The sequence below is a fragment of the Octopus bimaculoides genome, chromosome 4, assembly GCF_046866305.1.
Source record: "Octopus bimaculoides isolate indiv1 chromosome 4, ASM4686630v1, whole genome shotgun sequence".
In the NCBI taxonomy this organism is placed as follows: Eukaryota; Metazoa; Mollusca; class Cephalopoda; order Octopoda; family Octopodidae; genus Octopus; species Octopus bimaculoides.
The window spans coordinates 38,411,863-38,429,960 of record NC_142931.1 but is presented as its reverse complement, the minus strand read 5'-3'; the positions used below and the strand labels follow the sequence as shown (position 1 = coordinate 38,429,960).

The 18,098-nt window shown below is 37.7% G+C and overlaps 1 protein-coding gene across 3 annotated transcripts in view; it reads left to right on the top strand.

Moving 5' to 3' along the window:
* Window positions 1-15,523, top strand: part of LOC106878669 (HIG1 domain family member 1A, mitochondrial-like) — a 38,779-nt gene extending 23,256 nt beyond the window's left edge. The window contains exons 2-4 of one of the 3 annotated variants that reach the window (XM_089350594.1): window positions 10,547-10,659; window positions 12,992-13,088; window positions 14,608-15,523. In XM_089350594.1, the coding sequence (XP_089206720.1) occupies window positions 12,992-13,088; window positions 14,608-14,801 (291 nt within the window). In that variant the 5' untranslated portion in view covers window positions 10,547-10,659 and the 3' untranslated portion in view covers window positions 14,802-15,523. Of the gene's footprint in view, window positions 1-3,935; window positions 3,969-10,546; window positions 10,660-12,991; window positions 13,089-14,607 lie in introns of those variants that run through there. The other 2 variants (XM_052966998.2, XM_014927957.3) reach the window with 2 other exon arrangements.
* The last annotated feature ends 2,575 nt before the right edge of the window (window positions 15,524-18,098 follow it).

Sequence of the window (18,098 nt, the reverse complement as noted above, 5' to 3'; positions counted from 1 at the left end):
TGGCTACACCAGGCTTCAATCTGATTTGGCAGTGTTTCTACAGCTGGATGCCCTTCCTAAAGCCAACCACTCAGAGAGTGTAGTGGGTGCTTTTACGTGTCACCCGCACGAAGGCCAGTCAGATGGTACTGGCAAAGGCCACGCTCATCTCGCTCGAGAAGCCTCATGTGTCACTCACACAAGAGCCAGTCCAGGGGCACCGGCAACAATCTCGCTCGAAGAAATTTCACGTGTCACCAGCACAAGAGCCTGTCCAGGGGCACTGGCAACGATCTCACTCGAAAGACTTCATGCGTCGCCCGCACATGAGCCAGTCCAGGGGCACTGGCAACGATCCTGTCCCGCTCAAGGTATTTCATGTGTCACCTGCACAAGAGCCAGCCCAGGGGCACCGGCAACGATCCCGCCCGAAAGATTCCATGTGTCACCCGCACACGAGCCAGCCCAGGGGCACTGGCAATGATCTCGCTCGAAAAACCTCCTGTGTCACCTGCACAAGAGCCAGTCCAGGGGCACTGGCAACGATCTCGCTCGAAAACCCTACAAAGCCAGTCAGGCGGTATATATATATATATATATATGTCTGTACGTATTGTCGTCATCGTTTAACGTCCACTTTCCATGCTAGCATGGGTTGGACGATTTGACTGAGGACTGGTGAAACCAGATGGCTACACCAGGCTCCAATCTGATTTGGCAGTGTTTCTACAGCTGGATGCCCTTCCTAAAGCCAACCACTCAGAGAGTGTAGTGGGTGCTTTTACGTGTCACCCGCACGAAGGCCAGTCAGGCGGTACTGGCAAAGGCCACGCTCATCTCGCTCGAGAAACCTCATGTGTTACCCACACAAGAGCCAGTCCAGGGGCACCGGCAACGATCTCGCTCGAAGAAATTTCATGTGTCACCAGCACAAGAGCCAGCCCAGGGGCACCGGCAACGATCCCGCTCGAAAGATTTCATGTGTCACCCGCACATGAGCCAGTCCAGGGGCACCGGCAACGATCTCGCTCAAAAAACCTCTTGTGTCACCCGCACAAGAGCCAGTCCAGAGGCACTGGCAATGATCTCGCACGAAAGATATCATGTGTCGCCCGCACATGAGCCAGTCCAGGGGCACCGGCAATGATCCCGCTCGAAAAACCTCATGTGTCACCCGCACAAGAGCCGGCCCATGGGCGTCGCCCGCACATGAGCCAGTCCAGGGGCACTGGCAACGAATCCGCTCAAAACATTTCATGTGTCACCCACACAAGAGTCAATCCAGGGGCACCGGCAACGATCCCGCTCGAAAGATTCCATGTGTCGCCCGCACACGAGCCAGTCCAGGGGCACTGGCAACGATCCCGCTCGAAAGATTTCATGGTTGCCTGCACATGGTCCATTCCAGGAGCACTGGCAACGATCTTGCTCGAAAATCCCATGACGGCCCCGCACAAAGCCAGTTCAGGGGCACGGCAACAATCTATTTCGATTTCACTTGCCTCAACAGGTCTTCACAAGTGGAATTTAGTATCCAATGAAGGAAGGAAGGTACGCATAAGTGGGCTGGCTGGGCCTTAGATTTAGGTCTCACTTGGCTTGCCGGGTCTTCTCGCGCACAGTATATTTCCAAAGGTCTCGGTCAGAAATCATCGCCTCGGTGAGGCCCAATGTTCGAAGGTCGTGCCTTACCACCTCGTCCCAGGTCTTCCTGGGCCTACCTCTTCCACAGGTTCCCTCAACTGTTAAGGTGTGGCACTTTTTCACACAGCTATCCTCATCCATTCTCGCTACATGACCATACCAGCGCAGTCGTCTCTCTTGCACACTACAACTGATGCTTCGTAAGTTCAACTTTTCTCTCAAGGTACTGATACTCTGTCTAGTATGCACACTGACATTACACATCCATCGGAGCATACTGGCTTCATTCCTTGCGAGCCTACGCATGTCCTCAGCAGTCACGGGCCATGTTTCACTGCCATGAAGCATGGCTGTTTGTACACATGCGTCATACAATCTGCCTTTTACTCTGAGAGAGAGACCCTTTGTCGCCAGCAGAGGTAAGAGCTCTCTGAACTTTGCCCAGGCTATTCTAATTCTAGCAGCTACGCTTTCAGCGCACCCACCTCCACTGCTAATTTGGTCACCAAGATAGCGGAAACTATCAACCACTTCTAGTTTTTCTCCCTGGAATGTGGCAGAAGTTGTTTTCTGCACATTTACAATATTTATAGCTCCAGAACATCTGCTGCAAACAAAAACTAACTTCCTAGTTAACCTTCCTTTGATATTGCTGCACCTCTTATGTGTCCATAGCTTGCACTGGGTGCATCTTATAGAGTTACTTCCCACTCCTTTTCTACAGATCGAGCAGGGCCATCTACCTGAAGGGGTTTGTGTTTTGTCTGCCTTCCTACTTATGAGGACTTTGGTTTTAGCTAGGTTGACTCTAAGGCCCTTCGATTTTAGTCCTTGCTTCCATATCTGAAACTTCTCCTCTAATTGTGATAGTGACTCAGCAATTAGTGCAAGGTCATCAGCATAGAGGAGCTCCCAGGGGCATCCGGTCTTGAATTCCTCTGTTATAGCCTGGAGAACTATGATAAATAGGAGGGGGCTGTGGACAGAACCTTAGTGGACCCCTACCTCCACCCGGAATTCTTCACTGTACTCTCTGCCAATCCTCACCTTACTGACAGAGTTTCTGTACATGGCTCGCACAGCTCTCACTAACCATTCTTCTATCCCTAGTTTCCTCATTGACCACCAGATGAGAGATCGGGGGACCCTGTCAAAGGCTTTCTCCATATCAACGAAAGCCAGGAACAGAGGTTTATCCTTGGCTAGGTATTTCTCCTGAAGCTGTCATACCAGAAATATAGCATCAGCGGTGCTTTTCCCAGGCACAAAACCAAACTGCATCTCATCTAAGCTGACTCGCTCCCTAAGCAGTTGAGCTATGACCCTCTCCGTGACTTTCATTACCTGATCTAAAAGCTTGATACCTCTGTAATTATTTGTATCTAAAGCGTCACCTTTACCTTTGTAGCAGTTGATTATGGTGCTGCTACACCAGTCATTGGGTATGACTCCTTCGTGTATCACCTGGTTCGTAATACGGGTGACTAGGCTATAACCAACACTGCCAGATATTTTGAGCATCTCTGCAGTGATTCCTGATGGGCCGGGGGCTTTCCCTGTCTTCATACTCTTAATTGCTTTATCTACCATGGTACTGTCAACTTGGATAGCTGGTCCCTCTGTTGGGTCAACATACGGCAGACTCTCTTTCTCCTATTCATTCTCTTTATTAAGCAATCTATCGTAGTGGCTTCTCCAGACCTCTTTCTTTGCAGCCTCATTTAGAGCAAGCGTACCATCATCCATGCGAACACATTTCTCTCCTACTACATCACTATTCTCTCTCCTACACTGTCTTGCGACACGAAATACCTCAAGTATATATATATATATATATATATATATATATATATATATATATATATATATATATAAACACTTCTCCAACCACAGATCCTCCTTCAGGATACTGGAAAGGAGATTTGTCATGTCATTAGCCTACCATGTATGGCCGCTAATAGACAACAGGATTCCATACACAATATTATGGAGAATTCTAGATTGCAGAATGGACGAGGATCCTAAAGGACTCCCTTGACTCAGGAAACATCCTGAACTCCAGAATGGAGGTTTTCAGGCCATGCTTACATTTCAGGAAATTCCTGCAAGCCTATTGGAACCCACAGGATAACAAGGCCACCAGCGATTGATAGCCACTTTGTTGAAATCAGCGATTGATAGCCACTTTGTTGAAATCAGCGATTGATAGCCAAGGGGAGACGATCCCCTTTGTTAACATTGAGTAACATTTCCTCCTCCATATTCTAGAGAGGCCTTTAGCCAACAGGTTTTGGGATCTGATGATACACCATGAAGCCAAACCCTTTATGGACGTGAAACCTAAGGTAATCCCATAAACCGGCCTTATCTAACTTTAATATATATATATATGCACACATACATACATATATATATCAGGTATGTGTCATTAGTAATAACTCAGGGTAGGCAGTTGATAACCTTTATGTAGTAAAATACACAAAAAATAAGCAAAAACACTAGCACGTGACTGAGCTAAAAGCAGATTCACTTTATAGCACGTAAAGAAAACAGTGTTGTTGGAGTGTAAGCAGCATGTGTACTGCAGCACTAATGTGCGTAGCTTAAATACTGACATTGAAAAGCAGGGGTGAATTATGCCCACCTAATCTACAAAAAAATATAATATTTTCCATTTTCTGCATAATAATCAGAGTAACTTTCATAATTTTATTGAATTAGGTGCCATAAAAATAAAATACTGATATCGATCTGTTTTATTCAAGGTAGGCACTGCCTACTTTGCCTACCTAGGTAGCATGGCCCTGACACACACACACACACACACACACACACACACACACACACACACATGCACACACACACACACACACACACACACACACACACACACATGCACACATACACACACACACACTTACATATACATAAGATTCCGAGAATTATAATTTCCTTGCAGTTTGTGCTGAAGAGAGACAGATTTTCTCGGTAAGAGAATTTTAATTCCGAAACCGGTCCACGAATAACAATGTTTTAATTTTTTGTATGTAATTTTCACTGTCTTGCTCGCATATGGTTTGGTATTTCACTGAATTTCTTTTGAGAACTATTAGGTCTTAGTAGACACAATATGTGGTCTATTTCTAGCACATTAAATGTCCACTTTAGTGGTCATCATTATATATAAACATATATTTGTGTGTGTAGATACTACTATAAATGTCATAATTTCCAGAATCATGTAAACCTTTCTACCAAAGTAATTTGAATATAAAAGTAAGAAATAGTGTATTACTCTTACTTTGATTAAATCACACCCCTTGCTGTATTCTTGGGATATTTTTTTGTTTGTAAAATTACGTTTCATCTGATGATTATGGTTTTTGTAATGGAGTAATGTTCTCATTCAGCTGTTGAAAAGATATGTAAGAAACAGCTGTAATGAGCTGACAATTATCCATCATATGCTATTATTCATTTGATTATATATATATATATATATATATATATATATATATATATATATATATATATATATATATATATTAAATTGCATACAAATATGCATTAAACTGAAGCTGTTTAAATAATACAAATTTAATCCAGAAGCAACTGAATTTTCAGTATAGGAAAATGAAATGAATTATTGTGTAAACAAAATCAGATTTCAATTGTTTCTTGAATCCTGTTAAGTAAAATAAGATTTTATACTTTTGTTTCTTATAAATTAGCTCTATCACATAATGGAGTCTATGCATTAATTTGTAAAACAGTTGAATTCCTGATTATATAGTTATAAATTCAAATCTTGCTGTACCTATCATGTTAAACCTCTACATAACACATAATTTGCTCATTTGAAAGCTTGTTCTGCTTAATTGTAGCACATTGTTTTGTTCTAGGAAGGGAAGCTAACAGGAAAAAGAATAGTTTGCAGCAATATGCAAATATTCAATCTTAGAAAAAAAAAATCATGCTTGCATTTGTTTTAAAAACTCTTAGCAAGCATACTTATTTTCTTGTGAGATTGATTGAAGGAAGTAGTTTCTTCTGTAAGAATGCATTGTACTGTTTGCCATTATCCATAAATTAAGCCTAGCAACTGAACACTGCAGATATCATAAGCTCTCTCTCACTGGATAAGGCTCCTTGAAAAAAGAAAACTTCCTATGTAGGCATATATATGCCTATATATGGCTGAGTGGTTTAATTGCTTACTTTGCAACCATGTAGTTTCAGGTTCAGTCCCACTGTATGGCGCTTTGGTCAAGTGTCTTCTACCATAGTTCTGGGCTAGCAAATGCCTAGAGTGTGAGAGCCCATTGTGTGTATATATATATATATATATATATATATATATATATATATATATATATATATATATATATATATATATATATATATATATATATATATATATATCATTTATCTTTTACTTGTTTCAGTCATTAGACTGCAGTCATGCTGAGACACCACCTTGAACTTTTAGTCGAATGAATGAACTGATCCCAGTACTGCCTTTTTATGCTTATCATCTCTTTTGCCAAACCGCTAAGTTATGTGGACACAAACACACCAGCATCAGTTGTCAAGTGGTGGTAGGGGGACAAACATACACAAAGATGCACACACATAGATATATATACATATATACATCCCTTCAGGTAGATGGCCCTGCTCAGTATGCAGTAAAGGAGTAGGTAGTAACTCTATAAGATGTACCCGGTGCAAGCTATGGACACATAAGAGGTGCAGCAATATCAAAGGCAGATTAACTACGAAGTTAGTTTTTGTATGTGGCAGATGTTCAGGTGCAATAAACACTGTAAACAAACAGGAAACAACTTCTATCTCATTCCAGGGAGAAAAACTAGAGGTAGTCGATAGCTTCCGCTATCTGGGTGACCAAGTTAGTAGTGGGGGTGGGTGCGCTGAAAGTGTAACTGCTAGAATAAGAATAGCCTGGGCCAAGTTTAGAGAGCTCTTACCTCTGCTGGCGACAAAGGGACTCTCACTCAGAGTAAAAGGCAGACTGTATGACGCATGTGTACGAACAGCCATGCTACATGGCAGTGAAACATGGGCTGTGACTGCTGAGGACATGCGTAAGCTCGCAAGGAATGAAGCCAGTATGCTCCGCTGGATGTGTAATGTAAATGTGCATACCCATCAGAGTGTAAGTATCTTCAGAGAAAAGCTGAACATAAGAAGCATCAGTTGTGGTGTGCAAGAGAGACGATTGCGCTGGTTTGGACATGTGGTGAGAATGAATGAGGATAGCTGCGTGAAAAAGTGCCACTCCCTGACAGTTGAGGGAACCCGTGGAAGAGGTAGGCCCATGAAGACCTGGGCTGAGGTGGTGAGGCAAGACCTTCGAACATTGGGCCTCACTGAAGCGATGACTACTGACCGAGACCTTTGGAAATGTGCTGTGCGTGAGAAGACCCGGCAAGCCAAGTGAGATCGTTGCCAGGGCCCCTGGACTGGCTCTTGTGCGGGTGGCACATAAGATGTACCATCCTGAGCGTGACCGTTGCCAGTACCGCCTGACTGGCCTGGTAGGGTTTTCGAGCGAGATCATTGCCAGTGCCCCTGGACTGGCTCTTGTGCGGGTGGCACATAAAAGACACCATTTCGAGCGTGGCCGTTTTCGTGTGGGTGACACGTAAAAGCACCCACTACACTCTCTGAGTGGTTGGCGTTAGGAAGGGCATCTAGCTGTAGAAACTCTGCCAAATTAGATTGGAGCCTGGTGTTGCCATCCGGTTTCACCAGTCCTCAGTCAAATCGTCCAACCCATGCTAGCATGGAAAGCGGACGTTAAACGATGATGATGATGATGATGATATATATAGCAATAAGAAAATGGAGGGGTATAGGTGGTATTCATCAACTTGCAGACATTGTATATATATATATATATATACGACGGGTTTCTTTCAGTTTCCATCTACCAAATCCATTCACAAGGCTTTGATGAGCCCGAGGCTATAGTAGACGACACTAACTCAAGATGCCACACAGTGGGACTGAACCCGGAACCATGTGGTTGGGAAGCAAGCTTCTTACCACACAGCTATGCCTGCACCTATATGTGCATTTGTGTTTGTGTTGTATTTGTCCCTCACTACTGCTTGACAACTGGTGTCGTTTGTTTACATCCTCATAACTTAGCATTTTGGTTAAAGAGGCCGATAGAATAAGTAAGTGCCAGATTTAAAAAAAATAATTACTGGGATCGATTTGTTCAACTAAAACCCTTCAGGGCAGTACACCATCACCAAGGTCAGTAACTGAACCAAGTAAAATGTAAATGACCATTTTATGATATTGAATCTGTGTATATTTTCATTATTAGTATCAACAGTTTTAATTTCTTAACATTATGGAATTAAAGAAAAACATCAAGAAAAGATTTAACAGTTTTAAAATTGACCTACTATTAGCTCATATGTGCAGCATTATCTGTCGCTGCATGTTTTTTTTATATAAACTTTGTACATTATGTGATATTTTAGTTAAATATTTAAATTGTATATTTACATATTCACTTGATTAAACATCACTCTTATCTTTTCTTCACTAAATGTTTTGTTATGTAAAGAACCATTCCTTCACTAAATCTTTTCTTATATAAACTATAGACATTATAGATGAATGGACTGTTTTAATTTATATAAATTCTTTTTATTGTTTTCTGGTCCTTGGAGTCATTCAACACATTTAGAAATGATCAATGTTGGTATTTTACCTGTGATTGTTGTTGTTTAACTCCATGTCAGTTCTGATCAAGCAGTTTCAGATAATCTATCTAGGACTAAATTATTCAATATGTCTTTCCTATTTATCTGAAAGAAGGTATGGTATGGCTGTAAGAGAATTTGGATGTAGTTTCTAACCAGTTGTGCAACCAGCTAGAGGCATTCTCATGGGTTGCCTTCTATGACTTAGAGTACAGATAAAAAAATTGCTTTTTGCGCCATGTACACTGAAACCTGGAATGATCATACACATATTTATTCTTAACATGTCCAAGGAATTTAAGACATAAAATATGCTGGCTACTGTAATGTATGTTATAGGAGAATAACCCCTCCCTTTTACAACAGTGTGTTCAACATGCTTGGCTCATTGGTACACATCATTCTAGGATACTGGTGTTTTGTTATGCTGTGTCTGTCAGCCAGAAGTAGCCAGAATTTTGAACCTAAACTAAGCTGCTTGCATAGCAAAGAAATTGTTTTGCTGGCTGTGCTCATATCAGCCAACCAAAAAAATAGTTAGTGTACAGTGAGACCTGGAATGATTGGTACAGATAATTTCATCTTTAAATGTATATCAAACCACATCATAATAATACTGTTGTCCAATGTCAAATACAAAACTAAATGATATGGCAATAGAAATAGCCATCTATTCTAAGACAGTATATAGTACAGTAGCTTGTTGTTCTGTGTAAGTAATGTTATTTTGTAGTTTATTTTCCTTCCAATGTATTCTAATATTTGGAATATAGTTTTATCAGCTTTGTCATCGTCACTATCATCATAATGTCTACATGTTGCTACTAGCATACATCATACAGACTTGAAATGTAGCATCTCATCAAGCAGTTGATGGTTTTAGCATCAGGTCAGCTTCGATCAAGCAAACCTTTGCATAAAGTTTCAGCCATGACTAGCCTTTTTTACCCTTGATATGAATATCAAGGACTACATTGTAACCATTCTTTTTTTTATATGGCAAAGCATGATATGAGAAATATTTAGCTGCTATCCCAAACTGGTCAATGAGGCTCCCTCATTGACTTATCTCATTTAGTGTTTCAAATCCACTCAGGCTCCATATGCTCAAATCTGAGCCTCTTTCTTCATAAGAATCCATGAGTTTACTTCCATTGTGGGTCTCTTTCACTCATCAATTCCTCATAGTTCTTATTCCTGTAGTATCATCCCTATCTTTTGCTATGCAAGTACTAATGCAGTGACTCCCACATCATGCTAACACCATTTACTGTCCAGTTCTGAGCCAATGGCAACCAAGTCTCTCTCAAATTCCACTGTACTATCTTAGGAAAGAGCCAAAAAAAAAAAAAGCACTGAAAGTATAGTGCTGGGTGCACTTTGCCTCAGGAAAAGACACATTTAGAATGCCTTTGATCACAGGTCTGCTTGATACAGAGTAATTTGGGGGCAAAACTGACAACTTCCCAGTTGCTTTCTCTAATATGGTAATATTACATAACCTGTCTTATATTTATTTCTCTCTATTCATAGCTAATTTGAATAACTGCCAGTATTTCACTGCCATATCACAGCATATTTCCTACATATTGCATATTTTTCCATTCTGATACTTCAAAGATAAATTAGATACTTAAGTGTTTCTTTATATATATAAAACACATTTGTAGGTGCATAGTCTTGGTTGTGGTGGATTAAACAGAGTAAAGAACTACATAGCACATTTCTCCAAGTGGCGTTATGTCTAGATACTATATATTTCAGAGATACTCTCTGCTATAGACGAAAAAAGAATGGCATGGCTGTGTAGTTTAGAAGTTTGCTTTGCAACCATGTGGTTTTGGGTTCAATCCCACTATATGGCATCTTGGGCAAGTGTCTTCTACTATGGCCTTGTAAGTGAATTTGGTAGACAGAAGCTGTGTGGAAGCCCATCATGTGTGTGTGTGTGTGTGTGTGTGTGTGTGTGCATTAATAAGGAACCATGTAGTTGGTAAGCAAGCTACTTACCACACAGCCACTCCTATACATTGAATATGTTAATACTAACTTAAATGTTGGGGTTTTTTCTCATGCTTATGTCATCTCTGATTTATTTAATTTCTACATTATCCTAAGCCAATCAATTTACTATCTTTCATATTTACTCAGTGATTTTTTATCATTAATTCAACAAATAGGGTGGGTGACAGTAGGGAAGGGCTTACCCTAAAACCAGAGACTTGGTCTAAATACTGCAACATATTGGACTTCACTCAATGTACTCAAGGGCCAGCAGGTGACATTAAACCAGGTAATGGATTAAGTTTATTTGTCTGACTTCCACACCATTTCTGTTTACCAAATTTCATTCATAAATCTTTAGTTAACCCAAGGTTATGATAGAAGACACTTGCCCAAGATTCCATACGGTGGAATTGAATCTAATACCACATACTTGCAAAGGAAACTTCTTTGTAACATATCTTTGCAAGCACCAGTTTAAAAAGTACTGCTTCATTCTTAAAATTATTTTAACACTAACTTACCTATTATTGTGCCTGATAAAATAAAATGTTCTATAACACTATAACATATATATTTTAACTTTTAATTATTTTCAACCATGAGACAACAAACTGGCAGAATCATTACCGTGCCAGACAAAATGCTTAGTAGCATTTCTTGACTGAATGTTCTGAGTTCAAATGCAGCCAAGGTTGACTTTGCCTTTCATCCTTTCAGGGTCAGTAAAATAAGTTACTCGTCAAGTACTGGGATCACTGAAAATCAACTAAACCCCTCCCTCTAATATTACAATTATTATGTACTCTTTTCTTGCTCTTTAAAAATCTTAAATACAAAACCAATGTTTTTACAGTTAAAAACTTTTTGACTAAATTGATACATCAACTAAATTACATGATAAAACTAGTTTTCTATTTTATCTATACTTATTATATCATGATTCTTTTTATATAATTTTAAAAATCATGTACACACTTATCTTATTATCCCTCACCATATTGCGGTTCACCTATCGTGCACTCAGTACATTGTAGTTCACCTATCATGAAACATAGTACATTGTGGTTCACCTATTGCACACTCAGTATATTGTAATTCACCTATCTCGCATTCAGTGTATCGTGAATTTTTTTGGCTAAATTATGTAAATTTATATCGGGGACTCCTCAGTTTATCGTGGGTTTCTGCTACTGATAAATATTTATATTTTTTTAGATTTTAATTATTTCTGTGGTAAACTAAGCAATTTTCACGCCTAAAAATTAATAAATAAAAATAGAGTACAGTAATGTACTGTATAACACATTAATTAAAATATATTAAAAGAAAATACTTAGTGTACCATAGACGAGTAAACAAAATATCACCCATACTGTATGGAAAATGAAACTCAAGAGGCGAGTGTGTGGTGGTGTTTTGCATTTATAATAAAATAAATATATACACATTATAAAAATGATAAAAAATATATACAGTACAGTACTGTTTCTACTTCACAGATTTTCACTTATCACGGGAGGTTTTGGAACATAACACTTGTGATAGTTGAGAGATTACTCTATACACAAATTTTCATATGGTTTTATTACTCTTTGACACTGTTATCTTGCTTTACTTCTATACTCTTTCACACATTATTTCTCTAATTGATGCATCTTCAAAATCAATGTAAAGTGTACAATATTTCTGTTTTTTTCTTTCTTTTTTTTAATATTCTATTCACTTGACTGTATTTTTGAATGTGCATATTCTTAAGAAACTATGCTTTCAGATGTTAAACAATTCTTTCTGTAAGTATAAAAGAAAACCAGATCCAAGGAATGACTGGTTTCTGAAATTGAAGGAAGGGAGGTACATTTTAATCTGTGGTTTACTTTATTTATGAAATCAAGAATGGTTGGTACTGTGTGTGTGTGTGTGTGTGTGTGTTTATTGCAGTCCAGCACTCTTCCTCCCTTTCTCACTACTGCCCTTTTTTATTGCTATCCATCACCGCTAACATACATCAATCAACCTCTCTGTCTCCCATCACACTTTCACTTCCATTATTCTGTCCCTCTTCTCCCATCACACCACTCATGATATGTTTATATTCAATTTCTTTGCCAAGATGTAACTGTCTATCACTGTCTCTTTCTCTTTACTACCCTCTCACACCTATTCCTCTGTTTCTCCTATCATACTTCATCACCTTTTGGTCAGGTTGCCTTGAATAGAGCAGTAAGGACCCTTTCCTTTTATGACAGGGGTGGGAGACAACCTCTTTAGTTCTAGTGTACAGTAAAATATACTCTGTACATTTTGTTAAGTAGAAAATGAATAGAGACAACACAGGGTTGAGGCAGCTCTTCAGTCTAGTTGAGGACATAACCTATCTAGTGCTGATGCCATAATAAAACGTACTCAATAGACTCTGTAAAAGTTTGGTGATAGGAAGAGTATCCAGCTATAGAAACTATGCCAAATAGGAAACATACAAGAGCAAGAGTTAACCCCAATAAGAACTGACTCTCACCATGATTCCCATCCAGTCCAGGCCAGCATAGACAGAAAATTAAATATTTTTTCCACTATTTGGTTTCTTCAATTCACTGTAAAATTTATTTTTTCTGTTGTAGATGATGGCAGGAAATAATAAAGAATATCCAACATTTGAAGAAGATAATGAGTCCAAGTTATTGCGGAAGATAAGAGAGGCTCCATTTATGCCTATTGGTTAGTTGTTATTTATTTTGAATTTTATTACACTCAGGCACATACAACTCCACACGCATCCAGATATGGCCCTCATAAAGTTAATAGGGCTAATATTATTTAAGCATTCAGATTACTCTGTCAAATGTAATACATGGGACAAAGTGGTGAGAAATGATCTTCAGATATTGAGCCTCACAGAGGGGATGACAAGGGATTGAGATCTCTGGTGATTTGCTGTGCTTGAGAAGACACAGAGCTAAGTAAAATTGTGGTCTCCCTCTCTCAGCCGGGAGGTCCTTATTTTGCAAGATACTTGGTGACCTGTTGGTGCCATACAAAAAGCATCTGTGCTGGTTCCACATTAAAAACATCTGTGCTAGTTCCACATTAAAAGCATCTGTGCTGGTGCCATGTAAAAGTACCCAGTACATTCTGTAAAGTGACTGGCATTAGGAAGTGCATCCAGCCATAGAACCATGCCAAAACAGACAAATGGAGCCTAGTGTAACTCTGGCTTGCCAGTGTGGAAACTGAATGTTAAAAGATGATGATGATGATGAGATAATGATTTATACGCATTGTTTTGAATTAACCATGCATTATCCTGTAGCTTCAAGATTTGAATGATGTGGTTACATATTTTTAGAATAACATTGTACAGTAGGTTTGAGAGGATGGGTCTAACCAACTTGAACATAAAACGGTAGATTATTTGGGCTGGATATGACTGGTTTAAATGCTTTTGAAGAGCTGACAATCAAATGTTAGATAAATGAATACATATACATGGCATGAATAGAAAATGAGTTTGATAACATTGTAATTCATGGTAATAAAGTTTGCACATATTATTTGGTTGGTGGTGAGTATTAGGAAATACAATATTTCACAGGATTCTTTTGATACTAATAATGCTTTTTGTTATTTGTCTTATTGTTATGGTATGCAGTTTCAATATATATATGGAGGAGTTGATAATGGCTATGACCAAATGATACCATATTACCTGTGGGTGCTGAAAAGTTCCTGGCTTTAAGGGTATTGCAAAAGGCCTGGTTGGAGGCCCAACCTTCTGAGTTCTTTTACAGGGCTTAGTAAAATTGAAGGACCACTGCAATAAGTATGTGAAGCAGAGAGGGGAATATGTTGAATAAAATCATAATTAACTGATCCTCCTGTATTTTCTTTTACCCAAAGCCAGGAACGTTTCAGCACCCCCTTTGTTTTGATTTAAAAGATATCATTTCAGTTTATACTCCCTAATAAAACTATGTAGTGTAGGCATATTACACAGCTTGTTTCAAGCAAGCTAGTTAAAAGTAATTATTACCTCCCATAATTGTTTCTAAAATAGGCTACTTTGAAGAATACTGTGCTCAACAACATATTCCAAAGGTGTTAGCTTACATCTGAAGGGACGTTCTCAATAACAATCTCAAAGACTAATTTCGAAAAATGATCTGAAGTTATTTATTATTCCAGATTAATAAAATTGTTTGACTTGTTATAATGTTTCCTTTTTTTTTTTATTCCACAGGGATTGCTGGTTGTATTGGTGCTGTTGCATATGGAATTTATAATTACAAAAACCGTGGAAAAATGTCTACTTCAGTATACCTAATGCACTTGAGAGTGAAAGCTCAGGGAATGGTAGTTGGTGCTCTAACAATTGGTGTTGCTATTAACATCATGCAAAAGATCTGGAATAAAAATGGGGATATAGAAAAATAACTACTGCTGAATTTTAAGTTAATAAATTTTTCTATTTATATATTGTTAGAAGTTTCATGAAGAAAACTGTTTTAAAAAAGTTGTTCTTGTCCAAAAGTAATTAGTTGAGTTTTTACTTGTTATCCCATAACACAATTTTTGTTTTGTCGTTTCACATAAATGACATTTGTTAAAATTATAAATAGTACCAAAAAACTTTTATTTTATTTTATTTCAATTTGACTATTAAAATTTTCTTTTATATGTTTCTTATCATTTTATATATTTAACTCTATTATAAAAATTATATTTTAAATTTATTTATGAACACTAAAAGTCCAATTCCATAATGGTGTAATTAATCTAGAAAAGAAAATATAACCATTAGAAAGATATTTTCTTTTGAAGATTCATGAAATCGTTGCAGCTTTGTCAGATATTGAATTTTGAAATAAGTATGGTTTGGAAGTAGTGAAAAGTTATATCAAATACACTGGTTCCAACAATCAAGGAAGGGTTATTTTCTGTTAACTTACTAACTGAAGTGTCCTTCTCTGAAGCATTTCCTGTTTGTGCAGCTATATATCATACATCCATATGGTAACAGCTTTCATCTAATAGAAAATTGATTGTTTGGGAACATTTCATACCAAACAATTAATACAAACCATTGTTTACTGAATCTTGCAGTGAAACGCACATATTCAGTCTATATCTGATTGAAGCTAACTCTATTGGGGGGGGGGGGGGAAAGAAGTTGCTATACCAAAATTGTTAGAGGGGAAGAAAATATCAAACCTGTCCTTTCCTCTTGTTTTGAAATTCACCATTACCCAAAGATATACATATATAATGTTTCGAGACAATCTTGCTATAATATGAGACTCTTAGAGAATTTATTTTTCTTGCTATATTTCAACCAGTGGGATCTTCAGATGTGCTTTTTACAAATTTCGAACATTGATCTTATTTTATATTTCAAATATATTTTTTGAAGTCCAGTGTCTGACCAATCTCAGTTCTTACTCTGATAAATAGTAAACTGTGTATTAAACATAAATTCTAAAGTTAATTGGTTTGTCATTTTAATTATTTTTTCCATCTTCATTATTTCACTTTTTAAAAGAAAATTGAGTTAATTGTCTAAAAGCAACATTAATTTTAATGGAGGGTGGAGCAGATGTTAACTGAGAAAGGGATACAACACTAAAGGTCCATAGATTATTCATTATCATCACCATTAAACCATTCATGTTTCCTTGCTTGCTGGATCAGATAGAATTTGTTGAGGCAGATTTTCTGCTGCCAGCCTTTACCCATTTCCAAGCAAAGTAATATTTTCCTACAGCTAGACTTTTTTTTCAGAAGATTGAAAATAAAGAACCTCACTTGTATGATCATGTAGCTCATTTACAACCATGACATGATGCCTAGACAAGAGAATACACACAATGTGCACGCACACACATATACATACATACAAAATATTTCTGAGGTTTTCTATAGTTTAAGCCAAATTATTTAGCAATGACTACACGGTTAAAAAGCTTGCTTTGCAACCACATGCAATTACTGAAGTTGTCAGGAAAGTCAGAAAAAGTGTTCTCAGCAGACTATGTCATGAACTCCAAACAGAGTTCAAATATGAACCTGATGAAGAAGTTACCTTCGAAGCATACTACATAAGATATGAGAAAATCTTCAAGAAAGAATGTAAAGATTGGGATGAGAAAATGGAAACCCGTTTAATTTTGAGAAAACTAGCAGCAACAGAACATGAATGATACAGTAATTATGTACTCACAAGAAAACCTTCGAACATAAACTTTAATGACACAATAGATATATTGTGTAAAATTTTCAATGAAAAAAAGCTCATTGTTTAACACACGGTGGAAATGTTTGAACATAGAGAAAAATAACGACAAGGACTACTTCATATATGCTGGAAGAGTAAACAGGGAATGCAAGAAGCTTAAGCTGGACAAATTAATGCCAGATATGTTCAAATGCCTGATTTTTACACAAGGACTTACTGCCAAAAAGGATGCAGAAGTTAGAACTAGAATTCTTACAAAGCCAGAACAAAACCAGGATGTAACTCTACAGTAAATGTCAGAAGAATTTGAAAGGAGAGTCAAATTAAGACACGACACAGAGGAAATTGAACATAAAGCAAATAAAGCAAGTGTGAAATAGTCAGAATAGAGATAAAGTGTTTTCTAAAAAACACGACAGAAATCAGGAAATAAACCAATGCTTTGCATGTGGAGGTATACACCTGAGGATTTTACTACTTCAGATTTTATCACCCTGCTAAAGCTTTAACTCAAAATTAAATCTATGAGGAAGAATTCAGCTCAGCACTAAAAGCTAACTAAAGAATTATACATTAGTCTTGCTGTTTCTAACACTGATCACAGTAACATGTGATTCTAAGAGAAGAGCCCTCTACATAGTACAAGCTGCTAAAAATCTCATCCCACTATTCTAAAGAGTATAATACAGATTAGCTAAATGTAATTTTAGCTGGAGTGGCCTCAGTCACGGAACTGGAGTTAAAATGTGATTTTCCATTAGCTTTACAGCATAGTGCTATGATGGGACATGAACCTGTGAACATTTTGTCACTAAGTTGGTACCTTATTGATTATGCTAATCTGTTATTTCAGATTAGCATAAACAATGGATAAATATGTATATATATGTCTGTGTGTATATTTAAGGAAGTAGGTATGGTTATATCTTCAAGTAGCAAAGTAACATTTCTATTGGCAATGAACAATATAGTCAACACTGAACCACACCTTATAAGCATATCTATCCAATCCTTCAAGATTTAAAAACGATTTCCACTAAATAGTACATCCTTTCAATTATTACAAGGATGGTCATAAGAGGAAATACTTTTCTTCCCAGCTGGTTGGGACTTCATAACTTTTATTTGTTAAATATAAGCTGGGATAAAATGATTGAAGTAAAATCACAACATGCAAAGTTTTTTTTTTTATATGATTCTATTATGCAATAAAAACGAGTTGTTTATCTATTTCCAAGATGATAGTTTTAAGCTATCATGAAATTGAGAAAGCTGGAGAACAGTGTTGAACTCTAGTCTCTGTTTTCACATGGTTTCTACAGCTAGATGCCCGTCTTCATGCCAACCACTTTACGGTGCTTTTTTGATAACACAAGCACTAAGTGAGGTCATCAAGACAAAGAAAAGACTCTCAACTGAGTATGGTTGTATTAAAGAGAGATAGGTGGCTTTACGCCAGGTGTTGCGACGTTAATGCATGACAGAGTGTTTTGCTTAGA